The sequence below is a fragment of the Hypanus sabinus genome, chromosome 6 (assembly GCF_030144855.1).
Source record: "Hypanus sabinus isolate sHypSab1 chromosome 6, sHypSab1.hap1, whole genome shotgun sequence".
Classification (NCBI taxonomy): Eukaryota; Metazoa; Chordata; class Chondrichthyes; order Myliobatiformes; family Dasyatidae; genus Hypanus; species Hypanus sabinus.
In genome coordinates this window covers 129,892,761-129,919,599 of record NC_082711.1, presented here as the reverse complement: position 1 = coordinate 129,919,599, position 26,839 = coordinate 129,892,761, and the positions used below count along the sequence as shown (strand labels likewise).

The 26,839-nt window shown below is 51.0% G+C and overlaps 1 protein-coding gene across 1 annotated transcript in view; it reads left to right on the top strand.

Annotated features, from left to right (window-relative positions):
• Window positions 1-500: 500 nt before the first annotated feature.
• The window catches only part of p2rx1 (purinergic receptor P2X, ligand-gated ion channel, 1), a 102,653-nt gene continuing 76,314 nt past the window's right edge, over window positions 501-26,839 (top strand). Inside the window, exon 1 of the mRNA XM_059971485.1 lies at window positions 501-640. Coding sequence (XP_059827468.1) covers window positions 501-640 — 140 coding nt within the window. The remainder of the gene's footprint in view (window positions 641-26,839) is intronic.

Below are 26,839 nucleotides of genomic sequence, written 5' to 3'. Positions count from 1 at the left end.
GAAAAGATGTCTGCACTCTGCCTGCAGGGAATTCTTGGAGTTCTCTTCCCAAGAGGCCGTGGAGGTTCAGCCACTAACATATCCAAACTAGAGATGGATAGGATTCTGGGTCTGAGGGAAATGGAGGAAGTGCAGGAAAGTGGTGTATTTTCCCAAAGGTGGAGCAATCTCCTGCCTGTCAGGTGATTATCCACTCCTGCCTTTCTCTCTGTGCTTTGCCTGTTTTTCACATTCCAAAAGCAAAACAAATAAAAACTGGCCTATGCTTTTTCTGATGGGAAGGAACTGATCACAGAGGGTTAAAAAGTGGGCCCATATTTAACTTTTATGGAGCTGGTCTTAAATGATGTGAAAGTACTTGTTAGTGCTGAAATATCTTTGTTAACAGGCTCCGCCCCCTGTGTTAAATGAGCTATCAGCAATGAATTGAAGACAGATTTGTGGAAGTGATGTTTCTAGCCTTGAGCCTAAGTGTGAGTTCTCCTCTCCTCTCGAAAAAGATGGGATCCGACGAACTGGTCAAGAATTTGTCTGATTTTTTGTTTGAATATAAAACCCCTCGGATGATAGCTCTGAGAGACAAGAGGATTGGACTTATTTTTCGACTGATCCAGCTGATTGTGCTTGTGTACGTTGTGGGGTAAGAGAACGTCTGTTTCCCCTCCTGAGTACTGTGCATTGAGTGAGACTGGGGACATACTTCACTTTGATTTCTTCCAGAGACAAGGGTAGAAGGTTATTCATGTTGTCCTTCCTACCATGCCAAAGAGGTAAGAAGAGACATGGCTTGTGTCACCCCCAATTTACTTTCTGAGATGTCTGTCTTGAAGCTCCGCTGTAACCCATGTGGCTGACGTTGTTGAAAGATCATTAGTTTCCCTGCCTCTTGCCACCACATTCTCTGCTCATTCTGCATCCTCTCCCATCTTTCCTTACCTGCTATTCTTGGCATCCTTATAACCACTACTTCTTCCATCCCATCTTCCCTGATGATCTCCACCTTCCCCAGACAAGTTTGATCAGCTGGCTACCTTGACGAGTGCTTGGAAGCACAGAGTTTTGAAGCTAGATAATCAGTTTGTATTGTTATTCATGGTGAGCATTCCCCATGGTAACTAGCTTTCTTACAAACTCTCTCGAAAACAGACAGGACCATCCAGTTTAAAGAGAGTACACTATGGTACTTTAGAATTTGCGGAGATCCCTGTGTACACTGTAATAATAGCAACAAACACTTGCTGCATGTTGAGCAGACAGCAAGTTCCCAGGCAAAACAGAACAATTCAAAGCCCACTTGGTGCTGATACTATTCTCAGATCTGGGTGGTCTGATCTCCTCCCATATTCCAAACATCCATGGCAACAAACTATGTACTGGAGGAATTTGCAGGTCAGGCAGCATTTGTGGAAGGAAATGGACAGGGAATGTTTCCATTGGAGACCATTCACCCGGACCGACAGGCGGAGGAGAGAGTCTGCGGACAGAAGATCCTTCACCCAGACTGACAGGTGGAGGAAGGAATCTGTGGACAGCAGATCCTTCACCCAGACTGACAGGTAGAGGAGGGAGTCTGCGGACAGCAGATCCTTCACATAGACTGTCAGGCGGAGGAGAGAGTCTGCAGACAGCAGATCCTTCACCCGGAATGACAGGCGGAGGACAGAGTCTGTGGCAGCAGATCCTTCACATGGACAGACAGGGGGAGGAGGGTCTGTGGACAGCAGATCCTTCACCCGGACTGACAGGGGGAGGACAGAGTCTGTGGACAGCAGATCCTTCACCCGGACTGACAGGTGGAGGACGGAGTCTGTGGACAGCAGATCCTTCACCTGGACTGACAGGTGGAGGAGAGAGTCTGTGAACAGCAGATCCTTCACCCGGACTGATAGGGGGAGGAGGGAGTCTGTGGACAGCAGATCCTTCACCTGGAATGACAGGCGGAGGAGGGTGACTGTGGACAGCAGATCCTTCACCTGGACTGACAGGCGGAGGATGGAGTCTGTGGACAGCAGATCCTTCACCCGGACTGACAGGTGGAGGACAGAGTCTGTGAACAGCAGATCCTTCACCCGGACGGACAGGTGGAGGAAGGAATCTGTAGACAGCAGATCCTTCACCCGGACTGACAGGTGGAGGAGGGAGTCTTTGAACAGCAGATCCTTTACCCGGACTGACAGGCGGAGGACAGAGTCTGTGGACAGCAGATCCTTCACCTGGACTGACAGGCGGAGGACAGAGTCTGTGGACAGCAGATACTTCACCTGGACTGACAGGCGGACAGAGTCTGTGGACAGCAGATCCTTCACCTGGACTGACAGGCAGAGGAGGGAGTCTGTGGACAGCTGATCCTTCACCCGGACTGACAGGTGGAGGAGGGAGTCTTTGAACAGCAGATCCTTTACCCGGACAGACAGGCGGAGGACAGAGTCTGTGGACAGCAGATCCTTCACCTGGACTGACAGGCGGAGGACAGAGTCTGTGGACAGCAGATCCTTCACCTGGACTGACAGGTGGAGGAGGGAGTCTTTGAACAGCAGATCCTTTACCCGGACTGACAGGCGGAGGACAGAGTCTGTGGACAGCAGATCCTTCACCTGGACTGACAGGCGGAGGACAGAGTCTGTGGACAGCAGATCCTTCACCTGGACTGACAGGCGGAGGACAGAGTCTGTGGACAGCAGATCCTTCACCTGGACTGACAGGCGGAGGACAGAGTCTGTGGACAGCAGATCCTTCACCTGGACTGACAGGCGGAGGACAGAGTCTGTGGACAGCAGATCCTTCACCTGGACTGACAGGCGGAGGACAGAGTCTGTGGACAGCAGATCCTTCACCCGGACTGACAGGTGGAGGAGGGAGTCTTTGAACAGCAGATCCTTCACCCGGACTGACAGGCAGAGGATGGAGTCTGTGGACAGCAGATCCTTCACCCAGACTGACAGGTGGAGGAGGGAGTCTTTGAACAGCAGATCCTTTACCCGGACTGACAGGCGGAGGACAGAGTCTGTGGACAGCAGATCCTTCACCTGGACTGACAGGCGGAGGACAGAGTCTGTGGACAGCAGATCCTTTACCCGGACTGACAGGTGGAGGACAGCATCTGTGGACAGCAGATCCTTTACCTGGACTGACAGGTGGAGGACAGAGTCTGTCGACAGCAGATCCTTCACCCGGACTGACAGGTGGAGGACAGAGTCTGTGGACAGCAGATCCTTCACCCGGACTGACAGGTGGAGGACAGAGTCTGTCGACAGCAGATCCTTCACCCGGACTGACAGGTGGAGGACAGAGTCTGTCGACAGCAGATCCTTCACCCGGACTGACAGGTGGAGGAGGGAGTCTTTGAACAGCAGATCCTTTACCCGGACTGACAGGTGGAGGACAGAGTCTGTGAACAGCAGATCCTTCACCCGGACTGACAGGCGGAGGACAGAGTCTGTGGACAGCAGATCCTTCACCCAGACTGACAGGTGGAGGACAGAGTCTGTGGACAGCAGATCCTTCACCTGGACTGACAGGTGGTGGAGAGAGTCTGTGGACAGCACATCCTTCACCTGGACTGACATAGGGAGGAAGGAGTCTGTGGACAGCAGATTCTTTACCCGGACTGACAGGTGGAGGACAGAGTCTGTGGACAGCAGATCCTTCACCCGGACTGACAGGTGGAGGAGAGAGTCTGTGGACAGCAGATCCTTTACCCGGACTGACAGGTGGAGGACAGAGTCTGTGGACAGCAGATCCTTTACCCGGACTGACAGGTGGAGGACAGCGTCTGTGGACAGCAGATCCTTCACCTGGACTGACAGGCGGACAGAGTCTGTGGACAGCAGATCCTTTACCCGGACTGACAGGTGGAGAAGGGAGTATGTAGACAGCAGATCCTTCACCTGGACTGTCAGGCGTAGGAGAGAGTCTGCGAACAGCAGATCCTTCACCTGGACAGGCGGAGGAGAGAGTCAGGGAAAGAGAGCAGGGAGAGGGTTTCGGTTTGAGCCGGCAATTGATAGGTGGATACATGTGAGGAGGAAAGCGAGGAGATATCGACAGAAGCTTGGAGATGCTCGGGAGGCCACGAGGGGCTGCTGGAGGTGGAATTTGACAGGAGAGAAATGCACAAGGGATATGGGAACAGTGGGGTAAGAGAACCCATGGGCAGAAGGAGTGTGCGGGGTTGGGAGAGCTTGGGAGCAGGGGTGGGTGTAAGAGGAACTGGAAAGATCGGGAGGAGAAAAGGGACAAGAGATAGAGCAGATTATCTGAAATGGCAGGATTCAATGTTTGTGCAATCAGCTATTAGACTGCCCAGGGGAATACAAAGGACTGCTCCCCCAGTTTCCATTTGGACTTGCCCCAGCAGCAGAAGAGGCCGAGGACAGACAAAGCACAGATGGTCAGCAAGGTAGCTCCTTGTCCACACCAGGTCTCACCAATATAGAGGGAATTAAACTAAGTAGACTAGGTGACCACTTTGCCAAGTACCTGTCCTCTGTCTGCAGGGATAACCCAGTTGCCTGTGGATTTAATTCTCCCATGGTCCACTCTGATCAGATTGCTCCTTCAGTCTTTTCTCTTTCCCATCTATCACATCCCAGCTTCTCACTTCATTCCCCACTCTCCCACGCCCCCACCTCCCTTCACCCTCCATCTTCTATCAGTACTCGTTCCTCCGTCCCAGCTTCTCACTTCATTCCCCACTCTCCCACGCCCCCCACCTCCCTTCACCTTCCATCTTCTATCAGTACTCGTTCCTCCGTCCCAGCTTCTCACTTCATTCCCCACTCTCCCACGCCCCCCACCTCCCTTCACCCTCCATCTTCTATCAGTACTCGTTCCTCCGTCCCAGCTTCTCACTTCATTCCCCACTCTCCCACGCCCCCACCTCCCTTCACCCTCCATCTTCTAGCAGTACTCGTTCCTCCATCCCAGACTTTCCTAGTCTGGTTTCTTTCCTTTTGCTCTCCAGTCCCGATAAAGGGCCTCAGACCGAAACCTCAACTCTACAGTCCTTTCCATAGATGCTCTGTGACCTTCGGAGCTCCTCCTGAGTTTGTTAAAATGGGCTCGTCACTGCGAATTCATGTTTAACTGTCTTTCAACCATACATGAATGGAGCCAAGCAAAACAGCATTCCTGTTGGGCCAATGTTCCCAACACAGAGCACTTAAAGCACATGAAGTTCATACAGCCCAGGTCCCTGAGTGGCATGGCTTATAGACTGATGGTACATAGGATCTTGTCCAGGTTCAGCTGGTCTTCCACGCAGCAAGTGACAGGACAGCACCAAGTGAACACTGAAGGGACAGCCCCCCACCCAGAATGGATTCTAACATGAACACAGGCCTCTGGTCTTTGCCACATCACCTCTGGCATCTCCTCTCATGGGCAGCTGCAACAGGGGACATCGTTACATAAAGCCCTGGTCTACACAACAACCAGGGCGGTGCAGTTCCCCCGCTGTCAGTCTCTCCAGTGAACTGGACTCGCAGTGTTCGACACTACTAATGTCCAACAGGGTTTTGTGATCACAATAAAAATGTCCAGGACAATCACTTACACCGTTTCATGGACTGTGCGTAACACCTGTACATAACAAGTCCATCTCCATCGCTATCGAGAAACTGCTGATGGAGGTGGGGGGGGGGCACCTGCATTACCTGATGTTTTTATATAAAATGTTAATTTACCAGAGATAGATCCCCCCTCTTCTATCCATCAGTCATCCCACCCCAACCTTCTCTGCATTTAAAAATTATATTTGTTTCCTCTCTATTTTTTGTTTCTGTCAAAGGGCCCTACTCCTGAAATGTTGACTGTCTCTGTCTCCTGAGCACCCGAGTGTTTGCTGCACTTTCTATTTCTAATTTCCACATTGGAACCTAGCTGGTTAGCTAATTATCTGGCAGGCTGCTTGCCTTCCACTGCTGAAAACTCTGACAATCTAACAACGTGTGCCAACAGCATGGTCGGGGTTGGTGGGGGTGATGATAGCAGAGGAGAGAGGGAGAGCTGCCCTTGACCTTGGTATCGATGCTGCCAGTTGGGAAGTGCTGCTGGAGTGGAACAGAGGAGGAACTGGCAATGGTTTATACTACCTGCTGCTGATTCAGGCAACAAATGTTTCAGAGTTGGAGTGCCAACCAAACAGGCTGCTTTGACCCAGATGGTGAGGATGATGAATTGTTGGAGCAGCACTCAACCAGCACTCTACCATTTACAAGTAAGCAGGTCATCACATCACCTAATCAAGGAATGTGCTGAAGGTACTTGGGCCGAGTTAGCCATATTTCTCTGAAATAGTGGGACGGCAGCTTAGAGTCGCCCAAGTTATTTTTACTCCATTGTCTTTGCTGGATGGATTTACTCCCCGCTGCCTCAGAGTCTGTCGGCACACACGGTGACTTGCTGTCACACTCCCAGGTTTCCAGCACGCTTCCCCAGGGTCAGCAGTCATTGACCCCCCCCCCCCCCTGCAAACAGTAACAGACTCTACCAGCTGCCCATTCGGCCTGTGAAGGGCAATGTTACATACGCAAAGGAAACAGCCTGGGATTTGACTCTACATGGATAATAACGGGAAAAAATTATACTGAATGAAGAAGTTAGGAATTCAAAGAGGTTTTGTAAATTCATTAATGATTTAAAATGAGACTGCCGATCAGACTGAGCGCGTGGCGGTGATCTCAGGAGAAACTGAAGCGATACATTCAGATTTATGCCGACAGAAAGTTGTTATGTTGCTGCACAGATCTGACCCTCTGGTCATGGCCACTGGCTCCAAGAATACCAGAAACAGAAGCTGCAGGAGGCCTCTGACCTCATATGCCTGGGCCAGCACTCAACGTTCGTTTTTTTATCTGGGCACCCCTTTCCTCAATCACATGCAAACTCTCCTGAGTGCTGCTCAAACACACTCAGTGAGTGTGGACAATCCCAACAATTCACCAGCCCCCGGTGAAGAAACCACCCATTTTAAGATTGAGTGGCCAACTCGCTGACTCCGTATTTTGATGAATCAAACATAAAAGAAACAGCTGCTGAAAATCTGAAACAAAAATACAAAATGCCAGAAACACCCAGCTCATCAGGCAGCTTCTGTGGGTAAAGAAGCAGAGCTCATGCTTCAAAACTGATACTTTTTGGGAGTATGACCCCAATTCTAGACAATCCAGCCGGGGAAAGCATCCAGCCAGTTACATCCTGCATTTCATAAATTCACAGCATTGTGCAGCACAGAACAGACCCTTGGCCTATTTTGTTCATGCTAACCAAGACGCCTATATCATTTGCCTATGTTCAGCACACATCACTCTAAACCTCTCCGATCCATGAAACTGTTATCATTGTACCCACCTCTACCACTTCCTCTGGCAGCTCATTCCATACACTCAGCATCCTGTGTGAAAAATGCACCCCTCAGCTCCCCTTTAAACCTTCCCCCTCTCACCATAAACTTGTGTACTCTAGTTTTCAAACTTCCCTACCCTGCAGAAAAAAAACCTGACAATCTATTTGATCTTTACCTCAGTCTATAAACCTCAATAAGATCACCCTGTTGCCTCCTTCAATCCAGGATAAACTGGAGAGACAAGACCTAGTGTTCTACCTGGGCAGTCTACAACCCAATGGTGTGAACATGGAACACAGCACAGTCCAGGCCATTCAGCCCATGATGTTGTGCCAGACTTTTTAACTCTAAGATTAATTTAAACCTTCCTTCCTACACAGCTCTGCATTTTTCTATCATCCATGAGCTTATCTAAGAGTTTTTAAAGTTTCTTCTACCGCCACCCCTGGCGAGGTGTTCAGCACACCCACCACTCAGAATATCTCTGACACGCCCCCATCAGCTTAGAGTTCTGTCCGCTTTTACTAGTCAGCTCTGCACTGGGAAAAGCTCCTTGGCTATCCATTAGATATAGTATATGTCTCTTCTGTTGTACAGCTCTGTCCAGACTCTCCAAAGAGAAAAGCCCAAGCTCGCTCAACCTATCCTAATAGGAGATGCTCTCTAATCCAGGCAGTGTCCTGGTAAATCTCCTTGGTACTCTCTCGATAGCTTCTATCCATCCCATCATGAGGCAACCAGAACTGAATGCCATACTCCATGTGTGGTCTAACATCACACCTTCCTGCATTGATCTCTATCTGCTACTTCTCAGTCCAGATCTGCATCCTGTCCATGTCCATTCTAACCTAAGGCAACCTTCTACACTGTCCATATTCCACCAACCTTCTACACTGTCCATAACTCCACTGACCTACACATTCCACAACTCCACCAACCTTCTACACTGTCCACAACTCCACCAACCTTCTACAATGTCCACAACTCCACCAACCTTCCACACTGTCCACAACTCCACCAACCTTCCACACTGTCCACAACTCCACCAACCTTCCACACTGTCCACATTCCACCAACCTTCTACACTGTGCAAAACTCCACCGACCTTCTACACTGTCCACAACTCCACCGACCTTGTACACCGTCCACAACACCACCGACCTTCCACACATTCCACAACTCCACCAACCTTCCACACTGTCCACAACTCAACCAACCTTCCACACTGTCCACAACTACACTGACCTACACTGTCCACAACTCCACCAACCTTCCACACTGTCCACAACTCCACCAACCTTCCACACTGTCCACAACTCCACCAACCTTCTACACTGTCCACAACTCCACCAACCTTCCACACTGTCCACAACTCCACTGACCTACACATTCCACAACTCCACCAACCTTCTACACCGTCCACAACTCCACCAACCTTACACACTATCCACAACTCCACTGACCTACACTGTCCACAACTCCACCAACCTTCTACACTGTCCACAACTCCACCAACCTTCTACACTATCCTCAACTCCACTGACCTTCCACACTGTCCACATTCCACCAACCTTCTACACTGTCCACAACTCGATGGACCTTCTACACCGTCCACAACACCACCGACCTTCCACACTGCCCACAACTCCACCAACCTTCCACACTGTCCACAACTCCACCAACCTTCTACACTGTCCACATTCCACCAACCTTCTACACCATCCACAACTCCACCAACCTTCCACACTATCCACAACTCCACTGACCTACACATTCCACAACTCCACCAACCTTCTACACTGTCCACAACTCCACCAACCTTCTACACTGTCCTCAACTCCACTGACCTTCTACACTGTCCACATTCCACCAATCTTCTACACTGTCCACAACTCCACCAACCTTCTACACTGTGCAAAACTCCACTGACCTTCCACACTGTCCACATTCCACCAATCTTCTACACTGTCCACATTCCACCAACCTTCTACACTGTCCACAACTCGACGGACCTTCTACACCGTCCACATCACCACCGACCTTCCACACTGTCCACAACTCCACCGACCTACACATTCCACAACTCCACCAACCTTCCACACTGTCCACAACTCCACCAACCTTCTACACTGTCCACAACTCCACCAACCTTCTACACTGTCCACAACTCCACCGACCTTCCACACTGTCCACATTCCACCAACCTTCTACACTGTCCACAACTCAACCAACCTTCCACACTGTCCACAACTCCACTGACCTACACTGTCCACAACTCCACCAACCTTCCACACTGTCCACAACTCCACCAACCTTCTACACTGTCCACAACTCCACCAACCTTCCACACGGTCCACAACTCCACTGACCTACACATTCCACAACTCCACCAACCTTCTACACTGTCCACAACTCCACCAACCTTCTACACTGTCCACAACTCAACCAACCTTCCACACTGTCCACAACTACACTGACCTACACTGTCCACAACTCCACCAACCTTCCACACTGTCCACAACTCCACCAACCTTCCACACTGTCCACAACTCCACCAACCTTCTACACTGTCCACAACTCCACCAACCTTCCACACTGTCCACAACTCCACTGACCTACACATTCCACGACTCCACCAACCTTCTACACTGTCCACATTCCACCAACCTTCTACACCGTCCACAACTCCACCAACCTTACACACTATCCACAACTCCACTGACCTACACTGTCCACAACTCCACCAACCTTCTACACTGTCCACAACTCCACCAACCTTCTACACTATCCTCAACTCCACTGACCTTCCACACTGTCCACATTCCACCAACCTTCTACACTGTCCACAACTCCACCGACCTTCTACACCGTCCACAACACCACCGACCTTCCACACTGCCCACAACTCCACCGACCTTCCACACTGCCCACAACTCCACCGACCTACACATTCCACAACTCCACCAACCTTCCACACTGTCCACAACTCCACCAACCTTCTACACTGTCCACAACTCCACCAACCTTCTACACTGTCCACAACTCCACCAACCTTCTACACTGTCCACAACTCCACCAACCTTCTACACTGTCCACAACTCCACCGACCTTCCACACTGTCCACATTCCACCAACCTTCTACACTGTCCACAACTCAACCAACCTTCCACACTGTCCACAACTCCACTGACCTACACTGTCCACAACTCCACCAACCTTCCACACTGTCCACAACTCCACCAACCTTCTACACTGTCCACAACTCCACCAACCTTCCACACGGTCCACAACTCCACTGACCTACACATTCCACAACTCCACCAACCTTCTACACTGTCCACAACTCCACCAACCTTCTACACTGTCCACAACTCCACCAACCTTCCACACTGTCCACAACTCCACTGACCTACACATTCCACAACTCCACCAACCTTCTACAATGTCCACAACTCCACCAACCTTCCACACTGTCCACAACTCCACCAACCTTCTACACTGTCCACAACTCCACCAACCTTCCACACTGTCCACAACTCCACTGACCTACACATTCCACAACTCCACCAACCTTCTACACTGTCCACATTCCACCAACCTTCTACACTGTCCACAACTCCACTGACCTACACATTCCACAACTCCACCAACCTTCTACACTGTCCACAACTCCACTGACCTACACATTCCACAACTCCACCAACCTTCTACACTGTCCTCAACTCCACTGACCTTCCACACAGTCCACATTCCACCAATCTTCTACACTATCCACAACTCCACCAACCTTCTACACTGTGCAAAACTCCACTGACCTTCCACACTGTTCACATTCCACCAATCTTCTACACAGTCCACAACTCCACCAACCTTCTACACTGTGCAAAACTCCACCGACCTTCTACGCTGTCCACATTCCACAAACCTTCTACACTGTCCACAACTCGACGGACCTTCTACACCGTCCACAACTCCACCGACCTTCCACACTGCCCACAACTCCACCGACCTACACATTCCACAACTCCACCTACCTTCTACACTGTCCACAACTCCACCAACCTTCTACACTGTCCACAACTCCACCAACCTTCTACACTGTCCACAACTCCACTGACCTACACATTCCACAACTCCACCAACCTTCTACACTGTCCTCAACTCCACTGACCTTCCACACTGTCCACATTCCACCAATCTTCTACACTATCCACAACTCCACCAACCTTCTACACTGTGCAAAACTCCACTGACCTTCCACACTGTTCACATTCCACCAATCTTCTACACAGTCCACAACTCCACCAACCTTCTACACTGTGCAAAACTCCACCGACCTTCTACGCTGTCCAGATTCCACAAACCTTCTACACTGTCCACAACTCCACTGACCTACACATTCCACAACTCCACCAACCTTCTACACTGTCCACAACTCCACCAACCTTCTACACGGTCCACAACTCCACTGACCTACACTGTCCACAACTCCACCAACCTTCCACACTGTCCACAACTCCACCAACCTTCTACACTGTCCACAACTCCACCAACCTTCCACACGGTCCACAACTCCACTGACCTACACATTCCACAACTCCACCAACCTTCTACACTGTCCACAACTCCACCAACCTTCTACACTGTCCACAACTCAACCAACCTTCCACACTGTCCACAACTACACTGACCTACACTGTCCACAACTCCACCAACCTTCCACACTGTCCACAACTCCACCAACCTTCCACACTGTCCACAACTCCACCAACCTTCTACACTGTCCACAACTCCACCAACCTTCCACACTGTCCACAACTCCACTGACCTACACATTCCACGACTCCACCAACCTTCTACACTGTCCACATTCCACCAACCTTCTACACCGTCCACAACTCCACCAACCTTACACACTATCCACAACTCCACTGACCTACACTGTCCACAACTCCACCAACCTTCTACACTGTCCACAACTCCACCAACCTTCTACACTATCCTCAACTCCACTGACCTTCCACACTGTCCACATTCCACCAACCTTCTACACTGTCCACAACTCCACCGACCTACTACACCGTCCACAACACCACCGACCTTCCACACTGCCCACAACTCCACCGACCTTCCACACTGCCCACAACTCCACCGACCTACACATTCCACAACTCCACCAACCTTCCACACTGTCCACAACTCCACCAACCTTCTACACTGTCCACAACTCCACCAACCTTCTACACTGTCCACAACTCCACCAACCTTCTACACTGTCCACAACTCCACCAACCTTCTACACTGTCCACAACTCCACCGACCTTCCACACTGTCCACATTCCACCAACCTTCTACACTGTCCACAACTCAACCAACCTTCCACACTGTCCACAACTCCACTGACCTACACTGTCCACAACTCCACCAACCTTCCACACTGTCCACAACTCCACCAACCTTCTACACTGTCCACAACTCCACCAACCTTCCACACGGTCCACAACTCCACTGACCTACACATTCCACAACTCCACCAACCTTCTACACTGTCCACAACTCCACCAACCTTCTACACTGTCCACAACTCCACCAACCTTCCACACTGTCCACAACTCCACTGACCTACACATTCCACAACTCCACCAACCTTCTACACTGTCCACAACTCCACCAACCTTCCACACTGTCCACAACTCCACCAACCTTCTACACTGTCCACAACTCCACCAACCTTCCACACTGTCCACAACTCCACTGACCTACACATTCCACAACTCCACCAACCTTCTACACTGTCCACATTCCACCAACCTTCTACACTGTCCACAACTCCACTGACCTACACATTCCACAACTCCACCAACCTTCTACACTGTCCACAACTCCACTGACCTACACATTCCACAACTCCACCAACCTTCTACACTGTCCACAACTCCACTGACCTACACATTCCACAACTCCACCAACCTTCTACACTGTCCACATTCCACCAACCTTCTGCACCGTCCACAACTCCACCAACCTTCCACACTATCCACAACTCCACTGACCTACACTGTCCACAACTCCACCAACCTTCTACACTGTCCACAACTCCACCAACCTTCCACACCGTCCATAACTCCACCGACCTTCCACACTGTCCACAACTCCACCAACCTTCCACACTGTCCACAACTCCACTGACCTACACATTCCACAACTCCACCAACCTTCCACACCGTCCATAACTCCACCGACCTTCCACACCGTCCACAACTCCACCAACCTTCTACACTGTCCACAACTACACCAACCTTCCACACAGTCCACAACTCCACTGACCTACACATTCCACAACTCCACCAACCTTCTACACTGTCCACATTCCACCAACCTTCTACACTGTCCACAACTGCACTGACCTACACATTCCACAACTCCACCAACCTTCTACACTGTCCACAACTCCACCAACCTTCTACACTGTCCTCAACTCCACTGACCTTCCACACTGTCCACATTCCACCAATCTTCTACACTATCCACAACTCCACCAACCTTCTACACTGTGCAAAACTCCACTGACCTTCCACACTGTTCACATTCCACCAATCTTCTACACAGTCCACAACTCCACCAACCTTCTACACTGTGCAAAACTCCACCGACCTTCTACGCTGTCCACATTCCACTAACCTTCTACACTGTCCACAACTCGACCAACCTTCTACACCGTCCACATCTCCACCAACCTCCCACACTGTCCACAACTCCACCAACCTTCTACACTGTCCACAACTCCACCAACCTTCTACACTGTCCACAACTCCACCGACCTTCTACACTGTCCACAACGCCACCGACCTTCCACACTGTCCACATTCCACCAACCTTCTACACTGTCCACAACTCGACCGACCTTCTACACCGTCCACAACACCACCGACCTTCCACAGTGTCCACAACTCCACCAACCTTCTACACTGTCCACAACTCGACCGACCTTCTACACCGTCCACAACACCACCGACCTTCCACAGTGTCCACAATTCCACCGACCTACACATTCCACAACTCAACCAACCTTCCACACTGTCCACAACTCCACCGACCTTCCACACTGTCCACAACACCACCGACCTTCCACACCGTCCACATTACACCGACCTTCCACACTGTCCACAACATCACCAACCTTCCACACTGTCCACAACTCCACCAACCTTCCACACTGTCCACAACACCACCGACATTCCACACTGTCCGCAACTCCACCGACCTTCCACACTGTCCACAACTCCACCGACCCTCCACACTGTCCGCAACTCCACCGACCTTCCACACTGTCCACAACACCACCGACATTCCACACTGTCCGCAACTCCACCGACCTTCCCCACTGTCCGCAACTCCACCGACCTTCCACACCGTCCACAACTCCACCGGCCTACTCATTCCACAACTGGAATACCTTTCACACCATCCACAACTCCACCGACCTTCCACACCGTCCACAACACCACCGACCTTCCACACTGTCCGCAACTCCACCGACCTTCTACACTGTCCACAACTCCACCAACCTTCTACACTGTCCACAACACCACCGACCTTCCACACCGTCCACAACAGCACCAACCTTCCACACCGTCCACAACACCACCGACCTTCTACACTGTCCACAACTCCACCGACCTTCCACACCGTCCGCAACAGCACCAACCTTCCACACTGTCCACAACTCCACCGACCTTCCACACTGTCCACAACTCCACCAACCTTCTACACTGTCCACAACTCCACCAACCTTCTACACTGTCCACAACTCCACCAACCTTCTACACTGTCCACAACTCCACCAACCTTCTACACTGACCACATTCCACCAACCTTCCACACTGTCCACAACTCCACTGACCTACACTGTCCACAACTCCACCAACCTTCCACACTGTCCACAACTCCACCAACCATCTACACTGTCCACAACTCCACCAACCTTCCACACTGTCAACAACTCCACTCTCCTACACATTCCACAACTCCACCAACCTTCTACACTGTCCACAACTCCACTGGCCTACACATTCCACAACTCCACCAACCTTCTACACTGTCCACATTCCACCAACCTTCTACACCGTCCACAACTCCACCAACCTTCCACACTATCCACAACTCCACTGACCTACACTGTCCACAACTCCACCAAACTTCCACACTGTCCACAACTCCACCAACCTTCTACACTGACCACATTCCACCAACCTTCTACACTGACCACATTCCACCAACCTTCTACACTGTCCACAACTCCACCAACCTTCTACACTGTCCACAACTCCACCAACCTTCTACACTGTCCACAACTCCACCAACCTTCTACACTGACCACATTCCACCAACCTTCCACACTGTCCACAACTCCACTGACCTACACTGTCCACAACTCCACCAACCTTCCACACTGTCCACAACTCCACCAACCTTCTACACTGACCACATTCCACCAACCTTCTACACTGTCCACAACTCCACCCACCTTCTACACTGTCCACAACTCCACCGACCTTCCACACTGTCCACATTCCACCAACCTTCTACACTGTCCACAACTCCACCAACCTTCTACACTGTCCACAACTCCACCAACCTTCTACACTGTCCACAACTCCACCAACCTTCTACACTGTCCACAACTCCACCAACCTTCTACACTGTCCACAACTCCACCAACCTTCTACACTGACCACATTCCACCAACCTTCCACACTGTCCACAACTCCACTGACCTACACTGTCCACAACTCCACCAACCTTCCACACTGTCCACAACTCCACCAACCTTCTACACTGTCCACAACTCCACCAACCTTCCACACTGTCCACAACTCCACTTTCCTACACATTCCACAACTCCACCAACCTTCTACACTGTCCACAACTCCACTGACCTACACATTCCACAACTCCACCAACCTTCTACACTGTCCACATTCCACCAACCTTCTACACCGTCCACAACTCCACCAACCTTCCACACTATCCACAACTCCACTGACCTACACTGTCCACAACTCCACCAAACTTCCACACTGTCCACAACTCCACCAACCTTCTACACTGACCACATTCCACCAACCTTCTACACTGACCACATCCCACCAACCTTCTACACTGTCCACAACTCCACCAACCTTCTACACTGTCCACAACTCCACCAACCTTCTACACTGTCCACAACTCCACCAACCTTCTACACTGACCACATTCCACCAACCTTCCACACTGTCCACAACTCCACTGACCTACACTGTCCACAACTCCATCAACCTTCCACACTGTCCACAACTCCACCAACCTTCTACACTGACCACATTCCACCAACCTTCTACACTGTCCACAACTCCACCAACCTTCTACACTGTCCACAACTCCACCGACCTTCCACACTGTCCACATTCCACCAACCTTCCACACTGTCCACAACTCCACTGACCTACACTGTCCACAACTCCACCAAACTTCCACACTGTCCACAACTCCACCAACCTTCTACACTGACCACATTCCACCAACCTTCTACACTGACCACATTCCACCAACCTTCTACACTGTCCACAACTCCACCAACCTTCTACACTGTCCACAACTCCACCAACCTTCTACACTGTCCACAACTCCACCAACCTTCTACACTGACCACATTCCACCAACCTTCCACACTGTCCACAACTCCACTGACCTACACTGTCCACAACTCCACCAACCTTCTACACTGTCCACAACTCCACCAACCTTCTACACTGACCACATTCCACCAACCTTCCACACTGTCCACAACTCCACTGACCTACACTGTCCACAACTCCACCAACCTTCCACACTGTCCACAACTCCACCAACCTTCTACACTGACCACATTCCACCAACCTTCTACACTGTCCACAACTCCACCAACCTTCTACACTGTCCACAACTCCACCGACCTTCCACACTGTCCACATTCCACCAACCTTCTACACTGTCCACAACTCCACCAACCTTCTACACTGACCACATTCCACCAACCTTCCACACTGTCCACAACTCCACTGACCTACACTGTCCACAACTCCACCAACCTTCCACACTGTCCACAACTCCACCAACCTTCTACACTGTCCACAACTCCACCGACCTTCTACACTGTCCACAACTCCACCAACCTTCTACACTGTCCACAACTCCACCAACCTTCTACACTGACCACATTCCACCAACCTTCTACACTGACCACAACTCCACTCTCCTACACATTCCACAACTCCACCAACCTTCTACACTGTCCACAACTCCACTGACCTACACATTCCACAACTCCACCAACCTTCTACACTGTCCACATTCCACCAACCTTCTACACCGTCCACAACTCCACCAACCTTCCACACTATCCACAACTCCACTGACCTACACTGTCCACAACTCCACCAACCTTCTACACTGTCCACAACTCCACCAACCTTCCACACCGTCCATAACTCCACCGACCTTCCACACTGTCCACAACTCCACCAACCTTCCACACTGTCCACAACTCCACTGACCTACACATTCCACAACTCCACCAACCTTCCACACCGTCCATAACTCCACCGACCTTCCACACTGTCCACAACTCCACCAACCTTCTACACTGTCCACAACTACACCAACCTTCCACACAGTCCACAACTCCACTGACCTACACATTCCACAACTCCACCAACCTTCTACACTGTCCACATTCCACCAACCTTCTACACTGTCCACAACTGCACTGACCTACACATTCCACAACTCCACCAACCTTCTACACTGTCCACAACTCCACCAACCTTCTACACTGTCCTCAACTCCACTGACCTTCCACACTGTCCACATTCCACCAATCTTCTACACTATCCACAACTCCACCAACCTTCTACACTGTGCAAAACTCCACTGACCTTCCACACTGTTCACATTCCACCAATCTTCTACACAGTCCACAACTCCACCAACCTTCTACACTGTGCAAAACTCCACCGACCTTCTACGCTGTCCACATTCCACTAACCTTCTACACTGTCCACAACTCGACCAACCTTCTACACCGTCCACATCTCCACCAACCTCCCACACTGTCCACAACTCCACCAACCTTCTACACTGTCCACAACTCCACCAACCTTCTACACTGTCCACAACTCCACCGACCTTCTACACTGTCCACAACGCCACCGACCTTCCACACTGTCCACATTCCACCAACCTTCTACACTGTCCACAACTCGACCGACCTTCTACACCGTCCACAACACCACCGACCTTCCACAGTGTCCACAACTCCACCAACCTTCTACACTGTCCACAACTCGACCGACCTTCTACACCGTCCACAACACCACCGACCTTCCACAGTGTCCACAATTCCACCCACCTACACATTCCACAACTCAACCAACCTTCCACACTGTCCACAACTCCACCGACCTTCCACACTGTCCACAACACCACCGACCTTCCACACCGTCCACATTACACCGACCTTCCACACTGTCCACAACTCCACCAACCTTCCACACTGTCCACAACTCCACCAACCTTCCACACTGTCCACAACACCACCGACATTCCACACTGTCCGCAACTCCACCGACCTTCCACACTGTCCACAACTCCACCGACCCTCCACACTGTCCGCAACTCCACCGACCTTCCACACTGTCCACAACACCACCGACATTCCACACTGTCCGCAACTCCACCGACCTTCCACACTGTCCGCAACTCCACCGACCTTCCACACCGTCCACAACTCCACCGACCTACTCATTCCACAACTGGAATACCTTTCACACCATCCACAACTCCACCGACCTTCCACACCGTCCACAACACCACCGACCTTCCACACTGTCCGCAACTCCACCGACCTTCTACACTGTCCACAACTCCACCAACCTTCTACACTGTCCACAACACCACCGACCTTCCACACCGTCCACAACAGCACCAACCTTCCACACCGTCCACAACACCACCGACCTTCTACACTGTCTACAACTCCACCGACCTTCCACACCGTCCGCAACAGCACCAACCTTCCACACTGTCCACAACTCCACCGACCTTCCACACTGTCCACAACTCCACCAACCTTCTACACTGTCCACAACTCCACCAACCTTCTACACTGTCCACAACTCCACCAACCTTCTACACTGTCCACAACTCCACCAACCTTCTACACTGACCACATTCCACCAACCTTCCACACTGTCCACAACTCCACTGACCTACACTGTCCACAACTCCACCAACCTTCCACACTGTCGACAACTCCACCAACCTTCTACACTGTCCACAACTCCACCAACCTTCCACACTGTCCACAACTCCACTCTCCTACACATTCCACAACTCCACCAACCTTCTACACTGTCCACAACTCCACTGACCTACACATTCCACAACTCCACCAACCTTCTACACTGTCCACATTCCACCAACCTTCTACACCGTCCACAACTCCACCAACCTTCCACACTATCCACAACTCCACTGACCTACACTGTCCACAACTCCACCAACCTTCTACACTGTCCACAACTCCACCAACCTTCTACACTGTCCTCAACTCCACTGACCTTCCACACTGTCCACATTCCACCAACCTTCTACACTGTCCACAACTCGATGGACCTTCTACACCGTCCACAACACCACCGACCTTCCATACTGCCCACAACTCCACCAACCTTCTACACTGTCCACAACTCCACCAACCTTCTACACTGTCCACATTCCACCAACCTTCTACACCATCCACAACTCCACCAACCTTCTACACTGTGCAAAACTCCACTGACCTTCCAGACTGTCCACTTTCCACCAATCTTCTACACTGTCCACATTCCACCAATCTTCTACACTGTCCACATTCCACCAATCTTCTGCACTGTCCACATTCCACCAATCTTCTACACTGTCCACAACTCCACCAACCTTCTACACTGTGCAAAACTCCACCGACCTTCTACGCTGTCCACATTCCACCAACCTTCTACACTGTCCACAACTCGACGGACCTTCTACACCGTCCACAACACCACCGACCTTCCACACTGCCCACAACTCCACCGACCTACACATTCCACAACTCCACCTACCTTCTACACTGTCCACAACTCCACCAACCTTCTACACTGTCCACAACTCCACCAACCTTCTACACTGTCCACAACTCCACCAACCTTCTACTCTGTCCACAACTCCACCGACCTTCCACACTGTCCACATTCCACCAACCTTCTACACTGTCCACAACTCAACCAACCTTCCACACCGTCCATAACTCCACCGACCTACACTGTCCAAAACTCCACCAACCTTCCACACTGTCCACAACTCCACCAACCTTCCACACTGTCCACAACTCCACCAACCTTCCACACTGTCCACAACTCCACTGACCTACACATTCCACAACTCCACCAACCTTCTACACTCTCCACAACTCCACCAACCTTCCACACTGTCCACAACTCCACCAACCTTCTACACTGTCCACAACTCCACCAACCTTCCACACTGTCCACAACTCCACTGACCTACACATTCCACAACTCCACCAACCTTCTACACTGTCCACAACTCCACCAACCTTCCACACTGTCCACAACTCCACCAACCTTCTACACTGTCCACAACTCCACCAACCTTCTACACTGACCACATTCCACCAACCTTCCACACTGTCCACAACTCCACCAACCTTCCACACTGTCCACAACTCCACCAACCTTCTACACTGTCCACAACTCCACCAACCTTCTACACTGTCCACAACTCCACCAACCTTCTACACTGTCCACAACTCCACCAACCTTCCACACTGTCCACAACTCCACCAACCTTCTACACTGTCCACAACTCCACCAACCTTCTACACTGTCCACAACTCCACCAACCTTCTACACTGACCACATTCCACCAACCTTCCACACTGTCCACAACTCCACTGACCTACACTGTCCACAACTCCACCAACCTTCCACACTGTCCGCAACAGCACCGACCTTCCACACTGTCCACAACTCCACCAACCTTCTACACTGTCCACAACTCCACCAACCTTCTACACTGCCCACATTCCACCAACCTTCTACACTGTCCACAACTCCACCAACCTTCTACACTGTCCACAACTCCACCAACCTTCTACACTGACCACATTCCACCAACCTTCCACACTGTCCACAACTCCACTGACCTACACTGTCCACAACTCCACCAACCTTCCACACTGTCCACAACTCCACCAACCTTCTACACTGTCCGCAACAGCACCAACCTTCCACACTGTCCACAACTCCACCGACCTTCCACACTGTCCACAACTCCACCAACCTTCTACACTGTCCACAACTCCACCAACCTTCTACACTGACCACATTCCACCAACCTTCTACACTGTCCACAACTCCACCAACCTTCTACACTGTCCACAACTCCACCGACCTTCCACACTGTCCACATTCCACAAACCTTCCACACTGTCCACAACTCCACTGACCTACACTGTCCACAACTCCACCAAACTTCCACACTGTCCACAACTCCACCAACCTTCTACACTGACCACATTCCACCAACCTTCTACACTGACCACATTCCACCAACCTTCTACACTGTCCACAACTCCACCAACCTTCTACACTGTCCACAACTCCACCAACCTTCTACACTGTCCACAACTCCACCAACCTTCTACACTGACCACATTCCACCAACCTTCCACACTGTCCAAAACTCCACTGACCTACACTGTCCACAACTCCACCAACCTTCCACACTGTCCACAACTCCACCAACCTTCTACACTGTCCACAACTCCACCGACCTTCTACACTGTCCACAACTCCACCAACCTTCTACACTGTCCACAACTCCATCAACCTTCTACACTGACCACATTCCACCAACCTTCCACACTGTCCACAACTCCACTGACCTACACTGTCCACAACTCCACCAACCTTCCACACTGTCCACAACTCCACCAACCTTCTACACTGTCCACAACTCCACCAACCTTCCACACTGTCCGCAACAGCACCAACCTTCCACACTGTCCACAACTCCACCGACCTTCCACACTGTCCACAACTCCACCAACCTTCTACACTGTCCACAACTCCACCAACCTTCTACACTGACCACATTCCACCAACCTTCTACACTGTCCACAACTCCACCAACCTTCTACACTGTCCACAACTCCACCAACCTTCTACACTGTCCACAACTCCACCAACCTTCTACACTGACCACATTCCACCAACCTTCCACACTGTCCACAACTCCACTGACCTACACTGTCCACAACTCCACCAACCTTCCACACTGTCCACAACTCCACCAACCTTCTACACTGTCCACAACTCCACCAACCTTCCACACTGTCCACAACTCCACTCTCCTACACATTCCACAACTCCACCAACCTTCTACACTGTCCACAACTCCACTGACCTACACATTCCACAACTCCACCAACCTTCTACACTGTCCACATTCCACCAACCTTCTACACCGTCCACAACTCCACCAACATTCCACACTATCCACAACTCCACTGACCTACACTGTCCACAACTCCACCAACCTTCTACACTGTCCACAACTCCACCAACCTTCTACACTGTCCTCAACTCCACTGACCTTCCACACTGTCCACATTCCACCAACCTTCTACACTGTCCACAACTCGATGGACCTTCTACACCGTCCACAACACCACCGACCTTCCATACTGCCCACAACTCCACCAACCTTCTACACTGTCCACAACTCCACCAACCTTCTACACTGTCCACATTCCACCAACCTTCTACACCATCCACTACTCCACCAACCTTCTACACTGTGCAAAACTCCACTGACCTTCCACACTGTCCACATTCCACCAATCTTCTACACTGTCCACATTCCACCAATCTTCTACACTGTCCACATTCCACCAATCTTCTGCACTGTCCACATTCCACCAATCTTCTACACTGTCCACAACTCCACCAACCTTCTACACTGTGCAAAACTCCACCGACCTTCTACGCTGTCCACATTCCACCAACCTTCTACACTGTCCACAACTCGACGGACCTTCTACACCGTCCACAACACCACCGACCTTCCACACTGCCCACAACTCCACCGACCTACACATTCCACAACTCCACCTACCTCCTACACTGTCCACAACTCCAACAACCTTCTACACTGTCCACAACTCCACCAACCTTCTACACTGTCCACAACTCCACCAACCTTCTACACTGTCCACAACTCCACCAACCTTCTACACTGTCCACAACTCCACCGACCTTCCACACTGTCCACATTCCACCAACCTTCTACACTGTCCACAACTCAACCAACCTTCCACACTGTCCACAACTCCACCAACCTTCCACACTGTCCACAACTCCACCAACCTTCCACACTGTCCACAACTCCACTGACCTACACATTCCACAACTCCACCAACCTTCTACACTCTCCACAACTCCACCAACCTTCCACACTGTCCACAACTCCACCAACCTTCTACACTGTCCACAACTCCACCAACCTTCCACACTGTCCACAACTCCACTGACCTACACATTCAACAACTCCACCAACCTTCTACACTGTCCACAACTCCACCAACCTTCCACACTGTCCACAACTCCACCAACCTTCTACACTGTCCACAACTCCACCAACCTTCTACACTGTCCACAACTACACCAACCTTCCACACTGACCACATTCCACCAACCTTCTACACTGTCCGCAACTACACCAACCTTCCACACTGACCACAACTCCACCAACCTTCTACACTGTCCACAACTCCACTGACCTACACATTCCACAACCTCACCAACCTTCTACACTGTCCACAACTCCACCAACCTTCTACACTGTCCACAACTCCACCAACCTTCTACACTGTCCACAACTACACCAACCTTCCACACTGACCACATTCCACCAACCTTCCACACTGTCCACAACTCCACTGACCTACACTGTCCACAACTCCACCAACCTTCCACACTGTCCACATTCCACCAACCTTCCACACTGTCCACAACTCCACCAACCTTCTACACTGTCCACAACTCCACCAACCTTCCACACTGTCCGCAACAGCACCAACCTTCTACACTGTCCACAACTCCACCGATCTTCCACACTGTCCACAACTCCACCAACCTTCCACACTGTCCACAACTCCACTCTCCTACACATTCCACAACTCCACCAACCTTCTACACTGTCCACATTCCACCAACCTTCTACACCGTCCACAACTCCACCAACCTTCCACACTATCCACAACTCCACTGACCTACACTGTCCACAACTCCACCAACCTTCTACACTGTCCACAACTACACCAACCTTCCACACTGACCACATTCCACCAACCTTCTACACTGTCCACAACTCCACCAACCTTCTACACTGTCCACAACTCCACCAACCTTCCACACTGTCCACAACTCCACCAACCTTCCACACTGTCCACAACTCCACCAACCTTCTACACTGACCACATTCCACCAACCTTCCACACTGTCCACAACTCCACTGACCTACACTGTCCACAACTCCAGCAACCTTCCACACTGTCCACAACTCCACCAACCTTCTACACTGTCCACAACTCCACCGACCTTCCACACCGTCCGCAACAGCACCAACCTTCCACACTGTCCACAACTCCACCGACCTTCCACACTGTCCACAACTCCACCAACCTTCTACACTGTCCACAACTCCACCAACCTTCTACACTGACCACATTCCACCAACCTTCTACACTGTCCACAACTCCACCAACCTTCTACACTGTCCACAACTCCACCAACCTTCTACACTGTCCACAACTCCACCAACCTTCTACACTGACCACATTCCACCAACCTTCCACACTGTCCACAACTCCACTGACCTACACTGTCCACAACTCCACCAACCTTCCACACTGTCCACAACTCCACCAACCTTCTACACTGTCCACAACTCCACCAACCTTCCACACTGTCCACAACTCCACTCTCCTACACATTCCACAACTCCACCAACCTTCTACACTGTCCACAACTCCACTGACCTACACATTCCACAACTCCACCAACCTTCTACACTGTCCACATTCCACCAACCTTCTACACCGTCCACAACTCCACCAACCTTCCACACTATCCACAACTCCACTGACCTACACTGTCCACAACTCCACCAACCTTCTACACTGTCCACAACTCCACCAACCTTCTACACTGTCCTCAACTCCACTGACCTTCCACACTGTCCACATTCCACCAACCTTCTACACTGTCCACAACTCGATGGACCTTCTACACCGTCCACAACACCACCGACCTTCCATACTGCCCACAACTCCACCAACCTTCTACACTGTCCACAACTCCACCAACCTTCTACACTGTCCACATTCCACCAACCTTCTACACCATCCACAACTCCACCAACCTTCTACACTGTGCAAAACTCCACTGACCTTCCACACTGTCCACATTCCACCAATCTTCTACACTGTCCACATTCCACCAATCTTCTACACTGTCCACATTCCACCAACCTTCTACACTGTCCACAACTCCACCAACCTTCTACACTGTCCACAACTCCACCAACCTTCTACACTGTCCACAACTCCACCAACCTTCTACACTGACCACATTCCACCAACCTTCCACACTGTCCACAACTCCACTGACCTACACTGTCCACAACTCCACCAACCTTCCACACTGTCCACAACTCCACCAACCTTCTACACTGTCCACAACTCCACCAACCTTCCACACTGTCCACAACTCCACTCTCCTACACATTCCACAACTCCACCAACCTTCTACACTGTCCACAACTCCACTGACCTACACATTCCACAACTCCACCAACCTTCTACACTGTCCACATTCCACCAACCTTCTACACCGTCCACAACTCCACCAACCTTCCACACTATCCACAACTCCACTGACCTACACTGTCCACAACTCCACCAACCTTCTACACTGTCCACAACTCCACCAACCTTCTACACTGTCCTCAACTCCACTGACCTTCCACACTGTCCACATTCCACCAACCTTCTACACTGTCCACAACTCGATGGACCTTCTACACCGTCCACAACACCACCGACCTTCCATACTGCCCACAACTCCACCAACCTTCTACACTGTCCACATTCCACCAACCTTCTACACCATCCACAACTCCACCAACCTTCTACACTGTGCAAAACTCCACTGACCTTCCACACTGTCCACATTCCACCAATCTTCTACACTGTCCACATTCCACCAATCTTCTACACTGTCCACATTCCACCAATCTTCTGCACTGTCCACATTCCACCAATCTTCTACACTGTCCACAACTCCACCAACCTTCTACACTGTGCAAAACTCC